This window comes from Motacilla alba, chromosome 2, assembly GCF_015832195.1.
Source record: "Motacilla alba alba isolate MOTALB_02 chromosome 2, Motacilla_alba_V1.0_pri, whole genome shotgun sequence".
Lineage (NCBI taxonomy): Eukaryota > Metazoa > Chordata > Aves > Passeriformes > Motacillidae > Motacilla > Motacilla alba.
This window is the reverse complement of record NC_052017.1, coordinates 73,144,081-73,167,758: the sequence shown is the minus strand read 5'-3', so window position 1 is coordinate 73,167,758 and position 23,678 is coordinate 73,144,081. Positions and strand designations below refer to the sequence as shown.

The 23,678-nt window shown below is 33.7% G+C and overlaps 1 protein-coding gene across 4 annotated transcripts in view; it reads right to left on the bottom strand.

The window, feature by feature from the left end:
- CDH9 (cadherin 9) overlaps positions 1-23,678 on the bottom strand; it is a 92,146-nt gene that overhangs the window by 35,183 nt on the left and 33,285 nt on the right. For all 4 annotated transcript variants that reach the window (XM_038127850.1, XM_038127852.1, XM_038127853.1 and 1 more), the window contains exon 3: positions 6,423-6,717. In XM_038127850.1, coding sequence (XP_037983778.1) covers positions 6,423-6,717 — 295 coding nt within the window. The remainder of the gene's footprint in view (positions 1-6,422; positions 6,718-23,678) is intronic.

Genomic DNA, 23,678 nt, shown 5'->3' with positions numbered 1-23,678 from the left:
TTTCTCTTAAAGCTAACTCAATAATTCATTTTAAAATGGAGTGCACATTAACAATTAGAATTCTGAAGTTTTACAAGTTAGCAAATCAGTTTTTTAAGCTTGTGTCAAAGTCAAAACAGTCATTCATATCTTCTTTTTATAAACATCTGAAACCATGGAAAATATGCAAAGGAGAAAATATAAATATTTCCTGCTGAAACATGAAAGATGAGAGCTGCTTCTCTTTAGTTGTTTTTACACATCTGTAGATTAATGGTTACTGACATAAGCAAAATCAAAAATAGAAAATGTGGTGGTTACTGCATTTGGTTCATTTTCTTCCTTTCCTCCTTTTTTTTTTTTAATTTTTTTTAACTATAAGGCTTACTTGTTCTTGTAAGAGCTTCCTATACAAAATAACAAACTGTTCTTGAGAAATGCACTTGGGATTATGTGATGCTGAAAACATGGTGTAACTAAAAATAATATCAGAATGGAGCTCAGACTTACTTAAATGAAGTCGTAGTCATGATGATTATAGATTCCCTAGAGATACTACAGAAATATTGAACAATGATAATGGAACTTCTAAGAGAATCATTGCATTATTGGTGTTTCAGGATATACTACTATACTCAAAGACAACAGCAGAGTAATAAGAATGGTAATATTAATGCATATTACCCAGTGTATTTCACTGCATGCTCGTCTTGCTTTTATTCATGTGTATGTCCTTTACATATATTATTTATATCTTTCATTTAGAATAGCTGTTCAATACAAGGAATGTTTAGTCTTGCTATAATCCTGTACACCTCAGTTGAAAATGGACATATTTATATTTCATACATAACATTCTTCTGACAAACCCTACTGACCAGCTTAAGAAAAACTCTTGTATTCTGATTATTTTTCAATAAAAGTCAGCTAATGAAAAAATTGTATGCTCTAAATTTAGCCATTTAAAATATGCTGTGCTGTGTAGAAATCCTCCTGTGTAGGAATCTTAAAATATGTTAGGTGTCTTTGGTTAGAACTATAAATTTAGAAAGTAGCATTTTAAAGAAATGACTGGTAGACCAAATTAAGCATTGTCCCTTTTCCTAATAGAATCAATGCAAAGAATAAAAATTTGTTGTGAAATACTCATCAGCTGCATGCTAAAGAAGCTAAATGAAATAAAACTGGTAAGCCTTACTCATTAAAATTAGCCAAGCAGGTACAAAGGGATGTAATAATATTGACCAGGGTACCAAAAGAGATTAAATACACAGGACATCTCATTGCTAATTCCCGTTTCAAAAAGTTCCTAATAACTTTATTTATAACCTGAGAAAAGTGGTTTACTCAGTGAGGTGTGGTGTTAGTTTTGATTGGATTTTATTTAAGGTTTTTTAGCAATGTTTTACTTGGAAAAATACTTGGACTGATCTTATAATCATGTAAGCCTTGAAGATGAAATGAGTAGATTTTAAGAGCGATTAAGGTTTTATTTTCATTCTGCATGAAGAGAAAATAAAAAATATTAATGATGCATAATGCATTTTTAACTTCTCTGAAGATTTTTGGGGATTTGGATAGGTAGCTCAGACTAGGTCATGCTTGAAATCCACCAATTCTTAATTGAGACCAAGACTATACCTTAGAGCTTTGGCATTCCATCAGTTTAAAATGTTGAACCTCATTTTAATATTTGCTTTTCTTATTATGTTTTGATTAACCTTCATGAGTCTTCCTCGACTCTATTTCTCATTTTTTTGAAATTATATTTTATTTAATGAATTTACTAAATCTAACATGATTGACAGGATTCCTCCAGTCCACTCTAGTATTGTTCAAAAATATAGCTACAGCAGTTATTATACTTTAGTGCTTCAGTACAGCAGTTCATTTTAATGAGAAATTCCATGTTACTGAGTTTTAGAATGTTTTAAACTAACTTTCTCATCCAACTTTTGAAGTCAATATCAGTTTAACATGATCATTTCCATAAAATTTTTCTGAAATTACTCGGCAGTCAGCTCACTTCAGTGGTTTTGATTACTCCCAGTACTAACTTTGCTATGCAGCATTTTAGGTTTACCCATAACACTGATGGATCGGATCCTATTTAGGCATAGCAGGGCTAATTTATATATAACTTGATGGCTGCACAAACAAGTGCACAAATAAGCATTCATATTTCCCCAGGGTTTGAATTGGTTGTGCTGAAAATCCATGTTATGCTTTCACTCTTCTTACTATCAAACTAGTTAAACATGACGGTGATTTGCTTATTGGTACTGAAAATCACACATTCTGTCAGAGGTGTTGACTTACCATTCTCCCTTGTGTGCTCTAGACATAGTTATTCCAAGAAACAGTCAGTAACACACTTAGAAATACATAGTATGATTGCAATTTGAATAACAGATATACACACATCTGGAAACATTGCTAGAAATGATTCCTCTTCAATTTCTCAATCTTAGTGACATTTTCCTGGGCTTTCATAAATATCTGCTGTCATATTTGTTGGACTTGACAAACATAATAAATATAATAGTTAGGGAAAAAAATGTGGTTTGAGACAGAAAATTGGGAAGAGATAAAAAATTGAAAGAAACTGATATTTTCCTGCAGATTTTTGACCTGCTTACCCTGAGTGTATCTATTTCTTTTAGTGTGTATAGTGTAACCATTTAGTGATTCCCAGTCAGAAAACTTCATTGATGAGTTATGCAAGAATCTCTATATACAGTCTGAAAATATCCCTTATAATCTCAAGTGTTTATGTAGGTAATGCAGGAATACTTTGGCTTTTTAATTTCAGTTAGTCTTAATACAGGTGATCACTCATTTTGCAGATTGTTGATTTTATTATATTATTATTTTCATCCATTTGTTATAGAGGAAAATATAGAATTAAGAGGCACTTAATTTTTTTTTTTATTTTGGAATCCTTTGGGTTTTTTTGAAATGTTATTTTGTGATTTCCTTCCTTCCTTCCTTCCTTCCTTCCTTCCTTCCTTCCTTCCTTCCTTCCTTCCTTCCTTCCTTCCTTCCTTCCTTCCTTCCTTCCTTCCTTCCTTCCTTCCTTCCTTCCTTCCTTCCTTCCTTCCTTCCTTCCCTCTTCATATTCACATTATTTGTTCTCACTTTTTTTGAGATGTATTACTTTCAAAGCAGCAATAGCCCTGATACATATTGCTCAATCAGTAATTTTTCTTTTTGCTCTTGCTTCATGACGTGGCATCCAGGAGGGCCAACCATGTTGGGGGAGGTGAATGAGGCACAGCATCACCAGCTGGGAAAGGAAAGGAAAGGAAAGGAAAGGAAAGGAAAGGAAAGGAAAGGAAAGGAAAGGAAAGGAAAGGAAAGGAAAGGAAAGGAAAGGAAAGGAAAGGAAAGGAAAGGAAAGGAAAGGAAAGGAAAGGAAAGGAAAGGAAAGGAAAGGAAAGGAAAGGAAAGGAAAGGAAAGGAAAGGAAAGGGGAAAAGGGAAAAAAGGAAAATAAAGGAGAGGAGAGGAGAGGAGAGGAGAGGAGAGGAGAGGAGAGGAGAGGAGAGGAGAGGAGAGGGGAGGGGAGGGGAGGGGAGGGGAGGGGAGGGGAGGGGAGGGGAGGGGAGGGGAGGGGAGGGGAGGGGAGGGGAGGGGAGGGGAGGGGAGGGGAGAGGAGAGGAGAAGAGAAGAGAAGAGAAGAGAAGAGAAGAGAAGAGAAGAGAAGAGAAGAGAAGAGAAGAGAAGAGAAGAGAAGAGAAGAGAAGAGAAGAGAAGAGAAGAGAAGAGAAGAGAAGAGAAGAGAAGAGAAGAGAAGAGAAGAGAAGAGAAGAGAAGAGAAGAGAAGAGAGAAAGACTGGTGTCTGTTAGAGAGCATCCAAATGAGGGCAACAAAAATGGAGAAGGGCCTTGAGGGAAAACTGCATGAGGAACGGCTGAACACACTTGTTCTGCTCAGCCTGGACAAGAGGAGACTGAGTTGTAAGTTGCAGTTATAACTTCCTTGTGAGAGGAAGAGGAGTGTCAGGCACTGATCTATTCTCTGTGGTTACAAGGGACAGGACCTGAGGGAATGACCTGAAATTGTGTCAGGGGAGGTTTTGGTTCGATATTAGAAAAAGGTTCTTCATCCAGATGGTGGTTAGGCTCTGGAACAGGCTCTCCAGGGAAGCAGCCACAGCACCAGCCTGACAAAGTTGAAGAAGCATTCGGACAGTGCTTTTAGGCACAAGGTGCTCTCGGGGTGTCCTGTGCAGGGCCAGGAGATGGACTTCAAGGACACTTCAGATCGTCTCCCAGTTCAGGAAAGTCTATGATACTGTAGTTCTATGATTTGTTTTACATAACACTCCAACCTCAAATTACACTTTAAATTCTACATGAGACAACCAGCTAAAATGGCCTACTGCTTTAACAACTTTAACTTTCAGGCTTCTATTTAAGTTTTCTGGTTTTTTTTCAAAAAACTTGTACAAAAGGGACTCCAAGTAGAAATATATATATATATATGTGCGTAATCTTATTTACATCTGTATGTACATCCTGACTCTTGAATTAGCATTCATATGACTGAAATTCAGAAATAAAGGATATCTGTTTCTGGAAGGGACTGGTCTGGATTTGGGTTCTTGCTCCATTTCACTATAAAAAAATTACAAAACTACTTTTATTCATTCAAATTCAAATCCTAAAAATTCTTACTCCAGTGGTTTTTATATTCCTAAATGCCTATTAAATGTTAACTAAACAGAGGAAAGAGTAACTCAGATCCTTTCTTTCATCTTCATATTAGAAGCCAAAGGACATTTTTTTGCTATTTGTATCCTTTGACTTAGAGAAAAATACACAAACTCTTCTTGGAAGTAAAACTCACCTTTTCTTGTGTCTTTTATGGACACTTCCCCAGCTTAAAGTACATTATGGTACTTATGCTGTCATCCTTCTCAACAACTATAAACATTTCATAGACTTACTATTACTCAGGCAGTGCCAAAGAACTGGATCATATTCACTTCTCTTTTATTCATGCCTCTCCATTGACTCTAATAAAGTTGGACTAAGTGAGAATGTTAAACATGAACATAATTTTTTTCATGTCAATTCCCACAGAGTTCCTTCTTTATGAATATATTTCAAATTAAATATGACAGGTGATCTGCCAACATTTTTCTTTCAGTGATTATCAGCAAAGTAAATTTTGAATGAAAAGGATTACCCTATTTTCCATATATCTTTAAAAGAAGCATGCTTGGGCTCCTCACATTACTCATGGTAGTGTATTTGTTCCTTTCTCATACTTCTGAAACATTATTTTATTATTAAAAATTTTTTATAAGTAAATTTTAAATTATCTTATTTTATAAAATAAATAAAAATAATATTTATACTCTCATGTTCATAAAATAAATTCTAGTTCTGTTATATTTCTTCTACTGCTCTCAGAGATATTAGCTTCTGGGAATTAATTTGTGAAGATGCATATTAATCACAAGATTATTTAATGTGTATTTTATTGTATCTCTTTACAATGCCATCATCCATGACTGATTTTGCAAACCATTACAGTAAATCATGAAAAGTAAATAAGTCTTGAGAATTTTTCTGTTAGTTGTTTCCCATAGCCTAGGGATTTTATGTTTACTTATCTTATGAGAGAAACTGTCTCTGCTGTAAAAAAGTGGAGCACTTAGGTAATCATGATAACTTCTGATGAATGTCTACTGGTGAATATTATCTATCACTTTATATTTTTGAACAAAACTCAGAGAATTATTTTCCTGTTATGCTGTATTTCTCACATCCACTGTAACTCCATATTTTTAGTTTTCATTTCAGCAGTTATAAATAGGCGTAAGTTTTTACTCGTAAAGGCAAAAACAATAATATTATAAGATTCTAAATATATTATAATATATAATATTAAAAAGTCCATATTAAAACGAACAAGCAAACAAGCAAACAAACAACATGCCAACAAGAACTATCAATACAGATAAGAAAAAGATGTGAAAAATGGTAAAAACATATTTTTTCATCATTTTGATGTATTAATTAATTTACATACTTACACATTTAAAGTTGTTTCTGTCTAAAGGTACAAAAAGTTTTGCTAAATTAGACCTCAAAATACAAAGATGATACTCTTTATGCTAGTGATAACATCAGCTGTGACAAAACTATGTAGTAACTGATGAGACAGCCATACATGCTGCATTTCTTGATGGTTCCGGTGGGCTTGAGAGACTAAAGAGTAGCTTATAGCATGGAAAAATTATTAAAAAGTGCATAAAGATGAAACAAATGAATAAAAGTAGAAACCAATTATTTATGGTACATTGCTGGCAACAGAAATTTTTCCATGGATATTCAGAGCAGCCAGTGGCAAGTGTCTCAAATAATAGATTACTTATAAGTTCCCAATCAGCTCAAATCATATTGTATTTTACATAAGAAGTTTTTACCTACCAACTCCAGACATCTCCGGAATACTGGCGGTGTACATGTCCTTGGTGAATTTTGGTTCATTGTCATTGATATCATGGATTTTAATGATAAATTCAGACTCTGGCTCCACTTGTCTTCCAGTTTTTCTGTCTATAGCCTTGGCACGTAGCACGTACAGGGACTTTTCTTCTCTGTCCAATTTCTTTGCAGCATGAATATCTCCTGTATTTTCATCTATAATGAACAGACTGCCAGCCCCATCTCCCGTTAATATGTATTTTAAATTTCCATCTCCTTTATCTTGGTCAGTGTGTAGCTTCAGAGAGGTAGAAAAGAAGAATTTTATAAATATATATATTGTTATTATAGATCAAATAATTCAGCATATATGAATAAGTCTGTACAATCTTGACTATAATTGGGGTCAGTAGTGGTTATCTTCTGTCAGTCTATTGGAAAAATTGAAAATTTTAGGCCCAGTCATACACAAAAAATAGCTGCAAACAGACCCATAAGGACAGAGGAGGATGTAGAGGATGCTGAAATACTATTTAAAATAATAAATTTATAACAAAATAAAAGTAGTTATTTGAACAGTCTGATCAGAAACTACCAGAATTCTTCTTTTAGAAAATGACAGAGACTGTAAAACTCCCAAATTTCTATTTGAAAAATAACTCTTGCTTTGTATTTACTGGTTGTTGGTAAGGCAATCAGTTACCTTGAAACAAAATAGAAGAAATGAGTTTTAAGTATTGCAGATTCTGAACTTCCCCAAATCACCTATATATGTTCTGATTTAAGCAACTTATATTTCTATTTGTATTGTTTTCTTATTTTTTTAAAGAACATCTTACCTCTGTTGATTACTTCCTTCTTTCTACTTCTCTCCACACAGAAGAAATAATTTTCAAGAACACTAGGAGGTAAATGTTCAAAGCATAGAGAGAGCTTTAACAATCCTTTTCCTACTCAACCTCTCTGTAAGAGTTCAAAAGTCTGTCCCTATGAACCTACAGGCACTGGTTAATTTGCCATACAGCACCATTATTAAAAAGTGTGTAAAACCTAAATCAAAACAAGACATTGAAGCTGACCCAGGCACTAGAAATTCTCACACAGTGCACTTCTTCAGGAGTCTATTCCTCTTATTTCATTTACATGGCCCTGTAGCTCATTTTTTGCAGTAAATTTTCCTTATTTAAATCCTTACAGTCACTTCTGACCACAAATTGGTGACTTGAGTGCTTCTCAAGCATGAACAGAGGGAATCTTATCTTGACATGTTTTCTACTTCTCTGAATAGAAAAATATAGTATATCAACAACCTGAGAAAATGTTGTTCAGTATCAATAATGGTATTACTCTAGAGAGTCACTAGAACAATAAGTTTATTTTTGCGACATCTTGCCTTGTTTCTGTATTCCTGTCAGTGTTTACCTTCATGTTTCATAGCTGAGCCATTGAACATTTTTATTCTACCTGTATGAAGAATGATTGCAATAGATTTTTTCCAAATTATTAACTTTAATTTTTCCTTTTTTAATACTGTATTAAAACACTAGTCACCAAGTACTATCTGATTACTGTTTTGGTTTTCCAGAGAATAAGACAGGATGAGATAACCATCCAAGGTAGGTCATCTCTTAGTAAGTTTTAGTGTCTACTGTGTTCAGTGTCTATCTGTAATAAATACCTGTGAAAATTACTGAGGATTGCATGGTCATCTGCTAAAAAGAGGTTCTGTACAGTAAAAGGTGCATATGAATAGCAGACTGTAAACAATAAATATTACGAGCTTGCCAACCTCATTTTGACTGCTCGTATGAGCAACTCTGCTGGTCATCAACCAGTGTCTACAACCTTTTGAAAGGAAGAACAATAAGTAAGTGGTGGGAGCAGTGATCTTCTCTATGCTAACAAGTTGTTCCAATAAAAAAATCGTATCTGTCCGTTGCCATTCCCATCTTCCTAACAACATACACACTCTCCAGAGATTAGTTTCATTTATTTTATCCATCTGCTCAAACTACCTACAATGATGTCAGGTAACTCAAACTTTGATAGGTATTTTCAGCTTCCTACTTGTCTCAAGTTTCTACCAAATGATAAACAGAATTTTCAAGCATGATAAAATAGTGCCCAGAATGTGATTTCCTAGCAATGAGTAGTTCTAGCACCTACTGACAATTTACTATTAGGAAGTACTAAAAGTATGTTTGCAAGCTCTTGCTTATCCTAAATCTGACAATTTCTAATTCCTATGTATGTTTTGTTTTGCTCTTCACATTAGAGGAATATCCATTTATCTGTGTTTGTGAAAAAGAAAAGAGACCATTTTCATACATAAAATAAATAAAGTAAAATATTATCTAGCATCCTATATAAAAAAAAAAAAAACAACTAGTTTTGTAAAACAGAGTAATCAAACCATCTTCTTACTATTTAGGATTATATAAATACAAAATATGCTTTCAACTTCTGAGAAAGAGTAACTTCAAATAACATTGTGAAGATTTATGCAAAATTAGTATACTGATATATATATTTGTAAAGAGACACTGCAATGTAATTTTGACTAATCTATACTGTTTCTTGATGAATAGTAATCTTCTATGAACTGCTTAAATATTTTGAATTTGTAATATAAAATACAATTCCAGCTTTTCAAATGTTAACTATTCTAAATAAATTCTACAGAACATTGCCTGCAGTAAATCATATGAAAAAATGTGGTGTGTTGTAATAATCATGCCTTTTTATTGACTAAAAACAAGGAGCAAGAACAGTAAAAATTTCTAATTCCTATTTCCAGTTACAGTAAATAAATTTACATACAAAATAGTTTGTGGACTTTTTTCATTAGTAAATTGTTTAGGTGTGTGAAAGAGGCTCAGATGTTCAAACTGAAAAAAATAAAATTAATACATGTGATCTGAAGCAATCCTTGACTTCTATCACTTCCCTCTACATTTTACAGACTCAGCAGGTCTGGGAATGCCCACTATTCACAGAAAGCAAAACATCATTCCTGTTATTTATTCTACGTGACCTTTCTCTAGTTGGATTGAGGTAGGTTAGAAAGCAAAACCTTCACATAGGTGGAACACAAACTTTTCAAACATTTCCTTTCTCATACCACAAACTAATCATTTTACAAGTCAGAAACATGAAACTCTTTGATAAATTAAAAAACCCCATGACCAATATCCTCCCTCCCCAAATCAAACCTACAAAGAAAAATCCAAACAAACCCCCTCAAAAATCCCAAACAAATGCAGATAATACACTCGATTCTTAATATGTATATATAGTACATATTTACCACTGATAACAAATACCACCCCCATTAATTCATTTGAAACATGTTGGAATGAAGACATAACCCAGATACACTGCTGAGAGTCTGGATTTCTTAATATTCCTTTGCACACATTTCTCTTTTTGTAGTCTTCTGTGTGACTGGCTAAAAAATTCTCAACACAAATTTTCCTGTGGATCACCAAAGATATTAGTAATGATTAGGGGAATGACAATCACCTATTTTTTTTAACAATGTATATCTTATAAATATGGGCATACTTATAAATAGTCTTACAAACATTTTTTTCTTTTTTTTTTTACTTAGATAAAGTGTGCCTCTCAAATTAGCCTGTCTATCCAGTTTTGTGAACTGAATTTTTATGTGATCTGATAATTGAAATCTTGATATTCTCAAAAATCTTGACATAGTTTTATGTGGATCACTGGTACTCTATTTTTCAATAAAAAAAATAAGTAAGTAAGCAGAGATTATCTCAGAGTTCTGTAGCATAATTCTATTTTCCCTAAGTCAAGTACCTTGCTCAACTAGTTTACACTTCATCCTTATTTATTACTCAATATTTATCAAAAAGGTGTTTATGGCACATTACATCTTGGTTTTAGGCAGTATTTTATTTGACTAGGCATTCTTAGTATGTCTGAGGCAAATTTATGATTTCTCTCAAAAGTGCTGTTATACACAGTAGACAAGATATCAGTATTCTTTGAAGTGAAAATGTATCTCAAACTGTTAAGTTCAGGAATTGGTATGGAATGTCAAGCAAAATATACAGTAAAAAAAAAAAAAAAGGAAATATTACCTTAGAAAAGAGCTCCTTAAAGGTCCATGTTTCTTATTAATTCTAATTTACTAAATTTCCAGTAAACTGCAGTCGATCTCATTCCTAACTGTTTGTTACAGACAGTAACTCTTTTCAAGTTAGGCAGACATATAATCAATGGAAGAGGAGAGAATCAATGGACAGAGTTAACAAATTATATAGTGATATGAATGCCTTATGCATTTATTGCATTGAGAAGTAAGAAATTGCCAGACTTAATTTAGATTTCATTTTATTTGCAGTTTTCTTCCATACAACTATTGTAGCAGAAGAAAAGGACAAAAAAAAAAAGCAATAAAAGCTACTTATTACTAGTGATGGTTATTAATAAATACAGTGAAAACACTTGGTCGCCTAAATTCAGAAAACAGGTATAATCTCCTTTGTGGAGAGGGGAGAGGGGAAATTAAAGACAAAAACACTTTGGGAGAGGACAGACCTGTGTTTATGTTGTGGTATGCACTCTGCTAATGCTTACAAATTCAGAGGTTTACAGTGTGCCTCTGTATCTTGGTTTAGAAAAAGGTCTACTACTACAGATCTCTTACCTCCACGTCTCCACCCATTCAGTTGTCTCCTGCAGAGGAATCCTGATGTCCTGTGGTCTATTTGCCTGAAAATATTTTCTGGTAGGAGTGAACAATTTTCTTTCCTTACCTTTAAGTGAAGGAAATACACTGGGGGGTTGTTGTGGGCAAACAAACTCTTTGGTGGCATTAAATTGGTATATCTGCATATTTTAGGGAGATGAAGACCAGGCTAATTTCCACATTGTCCTAGTGAAACTACTACCAGAACACAAGTGAACTCCTTCTTTAAAGGCATGTTGATGAATCAGGATTGCATGGCACAGCAAAGTTAGAATACAGATGCACATGGGAGGGTGAAAAGATGCAGAGTTTTAAAGTCAGAAGTATTGTAAAGGGAGGAGGAAGTGTTCAGATGTTTCATAAACTTGAAGCATTATATCAATAGCTCTGTAGCTAGAAAGTGTTGGGATTTGGTTGTAATGTGCCCAGACCTCCTGGCTCTGGGAAATGTGTAGAGAAAGAATAATAGACTGTACATGGCGTGAAGTATCATCACGAAAAATGTCATCAACTGTCAGATTTAGTATGATTCTTTGAAATATCCTTATATCTGTTTAAATTTTAAAACACTAAGTATTATAGCAAGCAATAAGAAGGGACATGGAAGCATAAGCCATTCAGGTGTGTCCAAAGTGACCCTTTCTAAAACTAAAGAAAAATTAAGAAAGTTTCTCTATTTGTAGGATTCTTCAAATATATATTAATCACAGTTTTTAGCTAAAGCTTCTGGCCTGAGGGAAGAAACATTCTAAGTAAAGGAAAATTTGTGTATATTTCTTCTACAAAGTCATGTGTCTATTTATATCAAATTTCTATTCATATATGGTGATTATACGATGCTATTTATTCTGAAACTGTGAACCAGAAAGAAATTGAGTTTTCCAAGTTATACCAGTTTGTATTAAAACACAAATTGATTTGAGCCCACGAATTTGACTGTAATTATCATTCTTAGCTTGCTCCAATTAAAGAAGGTTGTGTATACAGAGGTGAGAGAGAAGAGATTATTTGTGAAAGAGGATAAGTATTACCTGAGATTAAATAATTTAATTCTAATCAAAAAATGAAAGTGATGTGCTTGAAATAAGGGCTGGTATCATCTCAGCCAAACCTAAAATCTCACACAGTATGTATTGAGTGCTAGTGACAGGCAGGATATTAACTAGTGCCCCTACTGTACAATTTCAGACCTAAGTGAGATCCACAGCAGCTAGGATATAGCATCAACAGCAGCTCAGACAATATTGTCTTTCATTAGCATTTTAAGTAATTAAAAACTCTAAAGACATCTTAATAGCTGCAGTAGTTCTTCAGTGTAGACTGAAGTAGCAGTACATGCGTTGCTTTAATTTCCTATTTATGTGTGTTTAATCAAAAGTTTTATGTATGTGCTAAATGGCAATGTATTTACCTGACTTGAATTTGGGACATCAGCACAAACTTCTTAATTAAACAACTAGTCTGTCTGTGTGATGGTAACCTAAGTGACTGTATATTAAACAAGGCAAATGACATTTACTTTCCTTATCTTCTGCTTTCCAGCATCTGGTTCTTGTGTTCAGCTGTCTATTGTTAGCAATTCTCTAGAGAATGATATTGCGAAAAACACCGCTGACATCAGCTGCAGGTTCTGATTTTTACTAAATACTTAAGAGTAAATCTTGTTTCCTTTCAGGAAGAGTTCAGCAGAATTCTTAGTAGTCTTTTGGTTTGACTGATACAAACAAAACATGGGAAAATTCTATATATGTATTCTGCATACGTAGGAAGGAGTCCTGGAAACCAGAGCTGCATCCTCATGCACCTCCTTACCCTTCTTACTTTATGTATCTCCTGTGTGATTTATAAGTTGTAGCCAAACCTGAAAAAATGGTTGCATCCTTACTTCTGCAGAAGGAACTGGATTTCAGAGCATATAATTTTTTTTTCTCTCTACTCTCCAAATCAACAGCTGAGTTATAGGTTTTCAGACTGATGAAAAGAGCCAACTTTTTTGCTATTATTTATAGCTTGCCATACACAGACATTTGTCTGTTCCATAACATAAGATACAGATTTACAAGAAGTGACTGCAGTCATCAATTGTGTCCATAGGTTGGAAATTATGACATCATAACACAAAGCACTGTCACTTTAATCAATCCCTGGAAAAAGTGTTAAATCTATCATTATTTTAAAAGCCTCACAATAGCAGAGGATGTCTTTCTCATGTATTTTTCTTTCTCCAGAAACTCCTGAGTGAAATCTGTCTGTTTGCGTGACTTTCCTTGCTGTTTTAGAGGCACTCAAAATGTCCTTTGGCTCCAAAAGATGTGCACAGAGATTGGCAGGAATAAAAGCTCTGGCCTAGAAGCAACATGAGTTTGTCATATGGATGGATTATCCCCTACCCTCTGCAGAACTAATTACTCTGAGCTCAGCTCTATACTAATAAGCTTATAAGAAATACTCTAATAGGGGAGACCAATGGTTTTTCAGCCCAATACTTTATCTCAGAGGCAGCAGGAGGTGCTGGTTTAAGAGAGTAGTCATTCTGACCATTGTACTTTTTTATTATCTTAGTGTCCCTGCCTCCTTGGCCCCAGAATTTAGAACTTTTAGATCATAATAAACCTGTATTTGGTTCCGTGATTTGTTCTCTTCTATTTTCTTTCATGAATCTGATGAACTTTAACTTGTCTGGTTATCCATTGCCCTAACTTTGAACAAGGACTGAATATGCTAAGTGTTTAAGTGTTTCCAGGAATAATGGGTCATCCACAACTACAAGAATATATCAATAACAGGAATATTTGAGTATTTTGTCACTTCTGATCATAATTTCATGTATATATATATATATATATATATATATATATATATACTTATAGAAAGTTGTGCTCTGATCAAAACTGCATGGTTTTTAGGAAGTCATACAGTATAATGGAATAGTAGGATATTGAGATGCCAGCCAATATGATCAGAGTCTTTTTTGGCCTTAAATATGTAAACAGACTTCCAGGATTTCAGCACCAAGCAAACAAAATCAGACTATAGACCTGCTGACTGAATTTTTTTTTTAAGCTGCTGGATATGTAATTTCCAGAAATATTCAAAATGTACTTTTTTACTCTCCTTAAAACATATCTGTTTTTACATGAATGCATTTCAAACCTGAAAAGTTATTTTGCTGCATTTTGTGCTTATTGATTCGGACCACAAAGATTAATTCTAAAATGATGTATTTTTCCTAAGATCCTGCTTTGTAAACTGATAAACAAAATATTTTGTGGACACTGTACAAACCTCACAAGAATAAATTCATTCATTCCTCAACACTAATTTCAGAATTCCATTGTTATGTGGTGGCACATTAAATATCCTAAATGTTTATCTAAAACCAAATTTTCAAATGAACAGTAAGGAAACAAGGCAAGGTCATTGTTGAAACTATCACTACGGTCCTTTGTTACTGCCTATTTATTGACAATGTTGACCAAAAAAAAAAAAAAAAAAAAAGAAAAGAAAGAAAAAGAAAAACACAGACTGAAGTTAATTTTAAGTATTGTACTATTTCTCTGTTCTGTTGACTGTCTTGAAAATGTAAATTTTCATACCATTTAAGAGTAGTTAGTGAAAGTATTTTGTAAAGTTATCCATGTCATACCTTCATCAGTGTGAGTGCAATTCCCCTGCCCCATGTCTGCTCCAAGACAGACATATGCCCAACCTCTGGAAAAATCTGGGAGAGTCTCAAAGGTAGGTATATCAAAGAAAAAGGTTTTTAATCAGGACAGAACATAATAAGAACCAAGCCTTGAATCTGTGTTATGGTAAGGTAGCACCCTAGGGGATGCTATGTTTTCAAGAAGAGTGTCATGAAAACCAGTAGTTAAGAAAAAAAAATGTTTAGTCTATTTTTTCTTTTTCTTATTTGTCATTCATTTTGCTTTTATCGAAATTTGCATTACTTACTCATATAGGTATTTTAAATCTCGTTTCAAAATTTGGAAAGTAATAACTGAAATGAGGGCAAAGACAAGGCAGTGGCTGGAATACTTATTAACACTCCTTAATGACTTCCATGGCACAACAGAAGCTAGTGAGTGCAACTGCATTTGGAGGGCTCTTGAGATGGACTTTGGGTTCTGCTTAAACCACAGGCTGGGTGTACCTATCTGATTAAACATGAACATTGTGGCTTAAAGGGGAGCCAGGACAAGGCTCTCTGGGGCTTCAGATGAAAACTCCATGAAAGAGAAGTAGTGACTAGAGAAACCAAAGTGTAAGGCCCAAACCAAGCATAAAGCTCTGCACAACAACAGTGTTACTTCATGTTTAATTTAATAGCTGAATCTGCAAACTGGTCGGATGAAGTGAGATTAAGAAGAAGAAATTAGACAGTGCAGGAGTTATTTAAGAGGGATTTAAAAAGAAAAAGGTTTTTAATGCAAATATTAATAAAATAAAATAAAAACAGCAGGAGGTGCATGAGGGAATAGTTATATTTTTAGTTCAACAGCAAGGATGGTCAAAGCATTTGCATGTGGTTAAAGGCAGATAAAATTCTGAATGCATTGATGCTAATTTTCTAATAACTTTATGAAAAAAATTGGTGGGGGGTGAACTGGAGAACTCAATGACTCTCCATTCTTTTCTGAAATCCATTTTTGTCTAAGAAAATTCTCTGTCCTTTGGAGAAGGACACAGCATCCCTAATAAAACTGGTTATTTTGCTAATTATTCTACAACTTCCAACTGGAGTCAAATGTTGACCATGATCTTGTTAATAATTTGAAAATAGGTTTTAAGATGGAAATTGAGATTTTGTTACTATTAAAATAAGGGAACAGAAGTGCTTTTTTTTCAAATTATTTTCACTCTTGATGAGTGCTCTCCTTTCTGTCTTGACTTCTCCAAATAGATAAGCCTTGCCACTCTGTGAATTTGTACCTATCCAGTGGCTATTGCGTTCTGCATCAAACTGTTGTCATTGACATGTTCTGTGAGCTCAAATCACTTTTTCAGCAGCTTTGTTGCAGTTTTCTCCTCAGAAGAGATGTTTTGTCAGTGCTCGTCTCACCATAGGTGATGTTCATTTAATGTAAAATACTTTGATAAATTTCATTGAATTGTATTTATGGATGTGGAAACTAATAATCCTAGATTCATAATTTTAACATTTGACTTATCCTTTTTTCTTTTATTCGCATCAAAGAGATCAACGTAAATCCTTTCTTTATCCTGAAGACAAACCAGTGATTTACATGGATATACACACACACATATTTTCATAATTTTTAGGACAATAAAAAGACTTTGAATTATGGGAGGGAGGGGGGTGGTTGCTTCTTTTTCTTTTACACAATATGAAGTAAGACCAGATTTAACCACCTGAACTACAAAGAAAATTAATTGCAGTATCTATAATAGGATGAAAACAGAATAGGTGATTCCTGTTTCCCTTTGTAGTTTTGAGGTACTGAAGAATTTCTTCTTCTACAGATTCATATTTTTCCCTTCACTTCCTGCCTTTCTGTATGTGATTCTAAATTTTTCATATGGAGTGTGTGGCAATCAAATCGTGACCTTTTCCATTTCATAATTACTTGCCTTTATGGAGATTAATGTATCTGCATCTTCTGTGAAATTTAGAGTTGAAAAAAAAAAGCCATCCCAACACACTTTAGTGATTTACTTTTCTTTCTTGCAACAATGTTCCTTCCATTTGCTTCAGTGACGATGGATACAGAAATACTTGTTTCCATGTCAAATTCCTCTTTAAATTCATTTTATTGTCTACACCAATTGTTTATATCTAATTATTATAGGTTTAAAACTAAAGGCAAATGTTTATTTATTTTAGTCACTTGTTTTACACAGAACATACAGTCTTTTTTCCCTATTTTTTAAAAAAATATTGCTTTACAGGGACTTTAAACTCATCCTTTTAAATGCAAATAATGTAATGGTAGAGAGAAAGGGAAAGCAAATACTTTTAATACTTTATTTTTCATTTCCTAATTTGTTCTTATCAGTCAGCTACCTGTTGTATATAAACATTTAATGGTCTGTTACCTCTCGGTATTTGACAGGGTTCATTCATCAGAAATGCTTATTAAAAAGAAAAATATGTTTACTTCCACAATCCCTGTAAGACTGAACTATCAGAAGAGCACCATTTTTAAAGGTTACGTCAGTACTTACAAAATTTTATCAGTGTGATATATTAGTGTTTAATTCCACTTTAACTGCATAGAAGTTGTAAACCAGAACTTTTTTATAAGAACCAAATTTATTTTCAATATTTGGAAATTTGTTTGGAAACAGCTAGAAGTTCAATAGTCAAAAATGGCTACAGGTGGTGACAGCAAATACAAATTTTAAGTTTGGCAGATTAATTTTATGAATGCTTGAGTAGAAGTATAACAATATCCCCTTTAGTACCTGTCTTGGTCATTGTTATGCTTTAAGAAAAGTTAAAGCAATCAATTATATCACAAATTCAAGCATTGTTCCCCAAGTAGGTAGATAGTAAATATTTGGTTCTGTATCTTTCTCCTTTTCATAGTGTACCCTGACATACCATTCAGCCTAATACTTCATGGATATTGTCATTCTATTCCAGAACTTTTTTTTGTAATATTGTGTGGGAACAACTCATACACAGACATGTCCTGAGAAAAAGCTTCATTAGAGAAATGTCGGCAATTACAATTTACAAATGGAAAAATAAAGTAAAATTTATATAAAACAAAAATTTAGTCAAATTTTATTAATAATTATTTCCAGCATTACCAATTATTTTTATGGCAGGATATAGGATAAAAATTCCTTCTTGTTCATGAATCAACCATTCTAAAGACCTCTTTGAGATTCTGGCAAGAGCTTTACAACTGAAGTAAGGGTGAATTGGTGCTGTTTCTCGTTAGGTTTCTCCTATGGAAATGAAGAATACATAACAAAACTTTATTTTCAGTTAAATTATTCAATTAATATTATCACCCTGATAATATTGGTTGTCATTTCCTTGCTTTCAAAATTTGAAAAAACTGCTATAGTGTCTTCCATCTGAAATGGGCATACTTGTGTCTGAAATGTGAAGAAAGACAGAGAGGAATTTGTGACTTCTGAATTGTTTATGGAGGTTGTAATGTTTTCTTATAAATTTTACTACATTCTGTTATGTAAAAACAGAAAAGAGGGATTCCAGCAGTGTTTCTCGACCCTAGGTTGATGTAAGAGTGAGCAGAAGTTTGCCCAGTGTGTTTGTGCTGCTACAGCAATACATACAGCAATGATCTGACCATGGTTATGTATTTCCAAAACTGATAAGAGTACACAGCTTCCTCTTTTGATTGATACCCAGCATAGTGTTAAATTGGCCTATTACATGGACTTTTTTTTTTTTTTCCAGAAGACTGAAATGTTTGATTATTCCTGCAATACATAGTATTTGAGGTTATGGGCACATATTGGAAGAAAACACTTGCTGTTCTTGGCAGTTGCTTGTTGACAGCTTTGCTATTTGTTGTCAAGATGACTATTCATAACCCTCTCCCTGACAGACAAGACATTGCACAATACCATCCTCTGATGCTGTCAAATCGACCTTTTTAGGTAGTCACATACTGTTTTGCTCTGATGGCTTTTGCACTCTATCACTGGGCTGGCAGGTACCAGTAAACCACAATACATTCAAAGCACTTTTCCTATCCAGAATCATTCCCATAATGTAATCAAGGGAATAAATAAGCAACCTAATGAAAAATATCTCACAAAACACGTTTTCCTCTGCCTCCCACCTTTTCATGCACAATAAATGATTGCCTGATTATAAATAATGATAGGCCTGCAGATTGCCACTGGTCTAATCTTCTTTTCCCAGGCTTAATGCTGCAAGGTTAAGAAACACTAGCCAAGGAAATTTTAATAAGATAAAGCTATTCTACAAATAAAAATTACCTATTGTGCCAAGTTCCTGAGCCAGACAGATCTTCAGGCCTTTTCACATATGGAGCTTGACAAGAACAAGAGACTTTTAAGCTCAGAAAAACCATTTTTATTAAAATGAAAATTATGTTTTAACTGGCAGCTGGAAATTACCACTGCAGACGGAAGACAACTCCATTCTCCACTCCCAACGTGTCTATAAACATGTGGTTTTAATTCAAGCTTTGGTTTTTTTTTGGTGGTTTTTTTTTTTTTTTTTTTTTTTTTTTTTTTTTTTTTTTTTTTTTTTTATTAGTTTGTCAACGTGTTCAATTCCAGTGAACTCCACAGGGGAGGCCCTCCCCATTCTTATTGTCTGGCCCCATCCCCGTGCTGCTCTGAGTGCACTCAGGGCATCCCCAGAGAAGGGTAGCCGTGACTAAGCCAAGAGCAAGCACTGAGGTGAACTATAATGTAGACTCCATGCCATTGCTGCTAGGTTGGGTATTGGGTGAACATAACATTTTACCACACCTGAGAGACGCATGGAGGGAGAGAGGGAAAAGGGAAAAAAATTGGAGAAATATTGCTGGTTTTGCCTGTGTTGAATTGTCTTGAAATTACTTTAGCTTTAAAAGTAGCTTAGTAATTTTTTAGATGCCTGCATTTTTGCTATGAGTGAACCTTTTAGTTAGTGTTGCTAAATTTTCAAAAATTTCATTGAAAACTTCCCTTTTTCCATTAAGTTTCTATAAAGGTACATATTTGGTAGCTTCCTGTTTTATTCTTTTTAAATTGAAAATCATTGCAGTCTGGATGTTCTGTCCCCAAAGAGGAGAAGGAAGAAGGGACAAGGAAACGGAAAAAAACAAGGGAAAGGAGAAAGGGGAAATTTGCAATGAAAGCTTTGATGATTTCTTCATTTCTTATATTTCTGAGTTTATTTTGGTTCAGGATTTTTTTGTGTGTTTTATTTAACTTTTTCCCCTCAAAACAAGTTTAGCTGATTTAGCAGTTGAACTTGAAAAACACACACAGAATCCTTGAGAACAGAGCAGTCAGGGCCCTAAAGAGAAACACAGACTTCATCCTCCAGGTAGTATCATTGCAACCTTTCTGGCATGTGGTTTTTTGGTTTGTCATGGAAACCTCCAGTATCAATATAATCCTGTCTCTCTGAGAGCTCTTTACCTAGTACTTAACTGTATTGACTGTATTTACCATCAAAAACTTTTTCCTGATGATAACTGTAAATCAACTTTATGACAATATGAACCCAACTTCTCACCCTGAACACGACAAGAACTTCAGATTGTTTTTTTAACAGCCTTTTATGTAGCTGGAGAAACAGAAGCTGTCAGATCTCATGACAGCTGCTCTATCTGTACCAAACAATGCCAACTCACTCTTGTTATATTCATGTCTTTGAAGCCTCTGATCATTGCAGTTGTTTTCTAAAATAAGTCTTTATTTCATATGAAATATAATGTTCAAATTTGACAGCAAAATTCTACCTTAGACCCATCCTTGCAATGTAACATTCAAGATATTTCCTATTTAAACTGTTTGTACTTGGGTTATGCATGGTGTGATTAGATCTCTAATCACTGTTAGTGATCTCTGTCACTATTTTTGAAACTTCAATCGAAAACATGTTTAGGCTGTTAGAAATTACTGCTATCCTTTCTAGAAAAAGCAGAGTGCCATTGTGTTTGGAAGAGGTAACATTTGTCTTTGATCATTTTCTTACCTGGCCCTCCGGCCTTCTTTTTAAAATAGCAAAATTTATTGAAGACTTTGTTTTTTATTATTTTTTGACAAAAAATAAATTTGACTTCCAGCAGGTTTTAAATAAAGTTTATGTTAAAAGCCTCCAGAAAATAAATTATTTTTAAACAAGTAAAGCTATGGCTCCCTTTTGGTGTTTGCAATTAATTTATGAATGTGTCTTAGACAGGGACTTCTTGTGACACTTTTAAAGTTTTTTTTTCCTTCTGTTTGTCTGTTTCAATTTTAGTTTCATTTTGGTAGTTCATCTGCCTAGGAAATGGCTGCTCGAAGCCAGATCAAATACTTATTGAAAAATGTGCTAGCTGAAGAATGCAGTGTAAGTGCAGATGATTTGTCAATTTACAAATCAAAGACATTTTCTCTTTCATATTTTTTAAATATTGGTCAGGCTGTTTTTCTTATTTCTTTGGTATTTACCATCTTTATTTTTTCCCCTTTCTGTTTTGATACATTATTATTTCTTTGTATTTACTAAAATACAAGGAAAAACTTGACGTCTGAGACAGGAAAAACAAAAAGATACCCTAATATTTTTTCATCTCTTATTCAATCTTAAAATATTGGTTTTACTTTATGAATAAAGATTCTAATGAAAATATTTTATTATACCTTCTTCAAAAGTTGGAATTTATAAGATGGCTTCGGGTTACAGTGCATACTAGATGGAATATATTAAGAATATGATGAAATCTTCCCCCAGTTGAATTATATCTTTAAATGGTAGAAGCATATGATTTTTTCTGATTTTGTGGGGTTTTTTGTCATTTTTGGTTTTTGTTTATTTTATTTTTTTATTTACCATAGTGCTAAGTTTAAAGATATCAAAACCAATTCTGTTTCTAGCTGCATTTAGTTGCTGTCCTGATTGCACTAGTTTTACAGTTGGGACAAACGGAATGTAGCTATAACAAAGTAGAGAGCACACTTGAAACTCTGAAAGGATTGTGCACCTTCATATTCTCTCATCCTTACAGGTTATTCTTAAACTGTCTCTGTAGAGGGAAAGTAACAAATGCTATAAAAAAATCTTTATGGAAAAATTGCATAAATTTATTTAGGTCACAAGTAAAAAAGTAAGTTCTCTCACTACAAATGCAAGATAAAGATAAAAATTCAGTACACAAAGAAAATAGATAATTAGTAAAAACTAGTGTGGAAGAGAACATTGTGCTTCAGGATGGAGTAACTAAGGTTTTTGCTGGTTTGGGCACTGCAGTGTTGCCAAGAGCCAGCTTTTTTGGGTCACCCCTGTGAGCCGTAAGCTTCCTCCTCCCAAACTGCTCAGAGCAGAGGCTGAGTATGGCCAAGGGCTCAGCAACAGGTTCAGAGGACCTGAATGAATGAGGACAAGACTAACGAAGAAAGCACTTTACTGCTCTCAGGTTTCCAACTTCTCTGCTGCTTTTCATGTTAAGAGGGAGCTTACTCTGGACTGGTATGTGTACCAAGGTCAGAGAGCAAAGTAATGTGAAATAATATTTTCTGTCATTAATAAATTTACAGTCTATATTTGTGTGGAAATACTATCCAATTCCATTTCATAATAAGGAAAAGACCTCAAAACTGTTCAGCACAAAGGGGCATTTGAGTGAATTTTTTTTTAAAATAACCAAGTCTGGTGAGGTTGGCAATTCAGCGATACCTCTTTTATTGTTTTTAAATTAAATAGTTATTAAGGTAATGGTTATTTATGAAGTTTTAGTTCTTTTGGTTTTGTCTCTCTCTTTTAAGAGAGAGTGCTATAGCACACAACCTTACTTGCAGATGTCTGAATATGTATAAATGTAGATTACAAGTAAGAAATAGCTGCATTTAAATGTATGTTGTATCTGCCCTTCCAAAAACAAAACAAACCAAACATGTCCCCCCCCCCAAAAAAAAAAAAAAAACAGAAAACTACCCTTTTACTATTTTTCTTTTCACTTTATACATCTTGTTAAGACACACAAACAAATGTCATGAAGCAAATTACTTGGTTAACTGGTGATAGGAGATATTTCTTGAGTATCATCCAATTTAAATGCTGCTTATGACATGCAGAACCTAGTTAATTTCTTCTTATGGAAGTTGTTAAACAGGAGGTTATTCATGAGCAGCTAACTTTGAGCAGTGACATTTATTTTTTTAATTTTGTATTTCTCCCTTTATTATGAGGAAGAAAAGTTGCAGGCAGTGTGAAAAAAAAAAAAAGAAGTTTTTATTCTTGTTTATTTCTTCTTTTTAAAATTCTGGGATATGACAGGTGTTTGGTTGTAATATTTATGATTGATTCTGACAAATATTGTGTGGTACTTCATCCATTATCTATCCATCAAGATTAGCAGCCTTTTATTAGCAAGGTACCTGTTTGATATAGGGAGAGTGTCCATGTAAAAAATGTAATTGAGTGAATTAAATGAGGGAAAATCTCATCTTTCGAAATCATTTCAATATACTGTTGCAAAACATGAAGGACCATGTTTTCCAAAATGGCTCATGATTTTGATCAGGTCTATTTATTCTTGTCTAGGGATATTTCATAAGGAGTGGAGTTAAAGGTGTTTGGCATTTTGCACAAGTGATTCCTATTCAATGGGTATCAGTTATGTCATTTAGAAATGGAGACACATAAAATCAATATAATCTTTGGAAAATAAAACTAATTTTTCCTTGAGGTGTATTTGGTTAAAGCCTTCTATGCAAGTTTTTTCCTCATCAGCACTTTAATACTTCCTGAACTGTTTGTCCATTTTTTCAGATAACTATCTCTTTGGATAGTTTGTTAGGAAGTGAGTACATTTGGCAAACTTTTCTCATAGAAGGTCAGTGTTTTAACTTTAATTTCTAAGGTTCTGCAAGGT